The 3383-nt window shown below is 36.6% G+C and overlaps 1 protein-coding gene across 1 annotated transcript in view; it reads right to left on the bottom strand.

Annotated features, from left to right (window-relative positions):
• The window catches only part of poln (polymerase (DNA directed) nu), an 87254-nt gene that overhangs the window by 78579 nt on the left and 5292 nt on the right, over positions 1 to 3383 (bottom strand). Inside the window, exon 6 of the mRNA XM_014021028.1 lies at positions 461 to 1240. Coding sequence (XP_013876482.1) covers positions 461 to 1240 — 780 coding nt within the window. The remainder of the gene's footprint in view (positions 1 to 460; positions 1241 to 3383) is intronic.

The following is a 3383-nucleotide window of genomic DNA, read 5'->3' as shown; positions in this document are numbered from 1 at the left end:
TTTTTGTGCTGATAAGCCTAGTGGTCTGTTGACGGACCTTTGTATTTGTTCAAATAATTGTTATGGGCAGGTTACAATATAGAAATGTTTGTCATAATCATGTCTTGTGATTATTGGACAGGAGTTTTACTTTTAAATTCTAAGTGTATTTAATTTAGTTATTTTAGTTATGACAGTTTAGTTATAATGTAAATACAATACAAATTAAACCAAGATTTAGAATAATTTTCATTTTAAACCAAGATTTAGAATAATTATCATTTTGATCCATACATTGGTAATGTCTGACTGGGCCTCGTGCCACTTTATGTTCAACAAATTGGGCCCCGAGGTCAAAAAGGTTAAGAACCCCTGATCTATACTACCAACTTAAATTGATCAGCATCAATTCCCTTATTTCAAAGTTTACAACTTTCTATTCATTTATTTCAATATTGTTGACTGTGTTGTTTCTTCTCACCTGTTCTGGGTCTAACTGAGTGGTTCCRTCTCGAAACACCAAGGTTAGCAACACCACCTTGGCCCCTTCGGTCTCCTCAAGAACCTGCAGCTTCTCCTCTGGGGTTAGTTGACCAGAATCCTTCACCCTGGAGTCAGATGTTAGGGAGGTAGGGTGGGAGCCAGTTTTAGATTGATTTTGTGGCTCGCTACCGTTAATTCCATCAAGAAAACCTCTGGTCCCATCTGTGGAAAAGTCAGTCCTAAATTTGGCCCACGTGTCTTTACACGTTTTGGAATGAAGAGTCTGTTTAGAAGCAGTCTTTGACGTTTCAGCACACGTTTTTTTCGATTTGAACTCCCAACTTTGTTGAGTTTGCTTCTGATTATCTGGATCTGAACGAACACACGGATCAATTTTCATCAGGGATTCTCTAAGTAAAGCCAAGTTTTCCAGCCTGGCTTTCTTCGACTCACTCACTTCTTCTGCCACCTTCTCTTGTGAAGAATAAGGTGGCTGCCATTTCAGGGGACGTCTAATTTGGCAGGTTTTGGGAGGAGGGTTTGTGGGTTGGTGCTGAAATATGTCGTGTTTCCTCTTTCGCGAGAAGGGTGGAGTGAAGGGATGATGATGTGTGTGACTTTGGGAAGCAGGTAGGATTTTTGTTTCCAGTTCGTTGTTCAGCCCTCCACCAGGAGGGACTGCTTTCTGAGGTGAGTAGGAGTTTAGTTCAGTAGGAAGTTTGCTTGCTGGGATAAGTGAAATGCTTGGTTTGCTCCCTCTGCTGCTTTCATGAGTGATCTACGCCAAGAAAGAACACAAAAGAAGATTCACATCTCAAACAACATCAGAAGGCACTGCTGCTTTACTGATATAATCTACACACTGTATAATGTCAATGCAAAGCAGTAGAACAGCTTATTATGGTGTAGGAGGTAATAAAACCTTCTCAATAATTAATGCATGAATGCATGACATACTGCAATGACAATATAAACTTAGTATAAAAAGTAAGGAAATGTGTGTTTGGTAGATTATTTTTTAGTTGTAACGATGCTTCTTAGCAATAAACCTTATACAAGGGACCTGAGTGACAAAACCTGSGGGTAGTGTAGTACTCAAGACCACTTTTTGATGGTCTTATCATAGACTCTACCACAGAGGAGCCCAAAGTGGGGCCCGCGGGCCAAACTTGGCCCGCCAAGCCATTTGATTTGGCCCACCAACAGTTGCCAAAGTTACAAGGTTGTAACCTATTATCCTATGTATACAGGATACACAGTATTTCCATTGGTCAAATGACTACATAAAAAGGGCTGTATACATATATAAAAGGGCTGTATACAGCCCTTTTAAATAAAAGGTAGTGAAGGTAGTTTTCATTCATTGTGCTGACTTTATCTTTGATTTTTTTAGGATTAAACGTGAAACATGAAATGACCAGAAATATTTTGTTCAGATTTAACCACACATGTAGATTTGCACACTTTATAAGACCACAAAAACTCATATTTTATCAATTTATGAAATGTCCCATGAGCCTTTCCTACTTGAGCGTATGGCAGACTTTCTCCAAGTGCACAGACTATAAAACAAAAGAGGACCATTGCACAGCTTAATGGTTAAAAATAAGGGACTTTACTTTAAAAAGTATTTGTATTTCATGTATTATATTACTGTATTTGGCCCACTGCCCTGGATAGATTTTCATTTTGGCCCCCTCAGGGAAAACGTTTGGGCACCCCTGCTCTACCACATTTGTACTCGAACATTGAGGACTGGAATTTATTTCAAGACTAGTCAAAACCAAAACTACGGGAATATCACTAAATTGCCAGAATATTGTACAATGTTTTTGTTATCATTCCTGCTTTCATTGGATGTAAAGCGTTCTGATTCCAATCCAAGCGTGACTCATTGCCAGTTATGTATTTTTGTTACTGCTGTCACCCATCTCCGCCCCCTTTTAGTTATTGCGACACTCCAAGAAAGTGAGCAGTGGTTGTCTGGGAGCAGAATATGTGTAAATTCTTCAGTAATACTGCATAATCCAGCTACATAAATCATAAAGAATATATCTGTAAAACAACGTCCAGGAAAAAACTTACAGCAACCTGTAAATTGTGCATTGTTTCACTTTCAGAGATGACGGGGACTATGTTAAACTTTTATCGTCAGTTAGAAAGGAAGCACTAAAAAGGTAAGCTATGTGATGTTAGCAAAGCTAGCTAGCTAATGTTAACATTCTGCTTCTGTACAAAAACTCTTTACCTGGCCCTCACACAAAGAGGTTTAGTCAATATTAGCTACACATTAACAGCTCTGAAGGAAATTTTGTAACTGACTAACTGAATATTAGATGCAATATTGTATTTTATACCAGAGTTGTAAAGTAACTAAGTGCAAATACTTTGTTACTGTACTTAAGTAGAATTTTTGTGTATCTGTACTTTACTTGAGTAACTATTTTTCAGCCTACTTTTTACTTCTACTTCTTACATTTTCACACAGTTATCAGTACTTTCTACTACTTACATTTTTAAAAAGGCAAAAAGTAGAAAGTTCTTTATTTCATTTTTACTTGTTTTCATTCCAACTTATTATAAAAAATAAATACTATCCATAAAAATTGTGCCTTCTTAGTAAAATTGAATTTAATTGTGGTTGAATGAGAAGTATAAATACATAAAATTCTGATACCGTATTAGTTTGTACACAAACAAATCATGTCACACTCCAGCAGGACATAATCATTAAAATAAAAGGACTTAAGAAGTATTTGTATTTCATGAATTATATTATTGTATTTGGCCGCAGCCCTCAGATAGATTTTCATTTTGAAGAAAAGGTTTGTGCAGCCTCGATATATGTATATAAACTGAAACAGCTGGATTAGTGCATCTTAAATTTAACATAAATTAATTGTTTTAATATAATATAGTCA

The sequence above is a fragment of the Austrofundulus limnaeus genome, unplaced genomic scaffold (genome assembly GCF_001266775.1).
Source record: "Austrofundulus limnaeus strain Quisiro unplaced genomic scaffold, Austrofundulus_limnaeus-1.0 Scaffold276, whole genome shotgun sequence".
Taxonomy (NCBI): Eukaryota; Metazoa; Chordata; class Actinopteri; order Cyprinodontiformes; family Rivulidae; genus Austrofundulus; species Austrofundulus limnaeus.
This window is presented reverse-complemented; position numbering and strand designations above follow the sequence as displayed.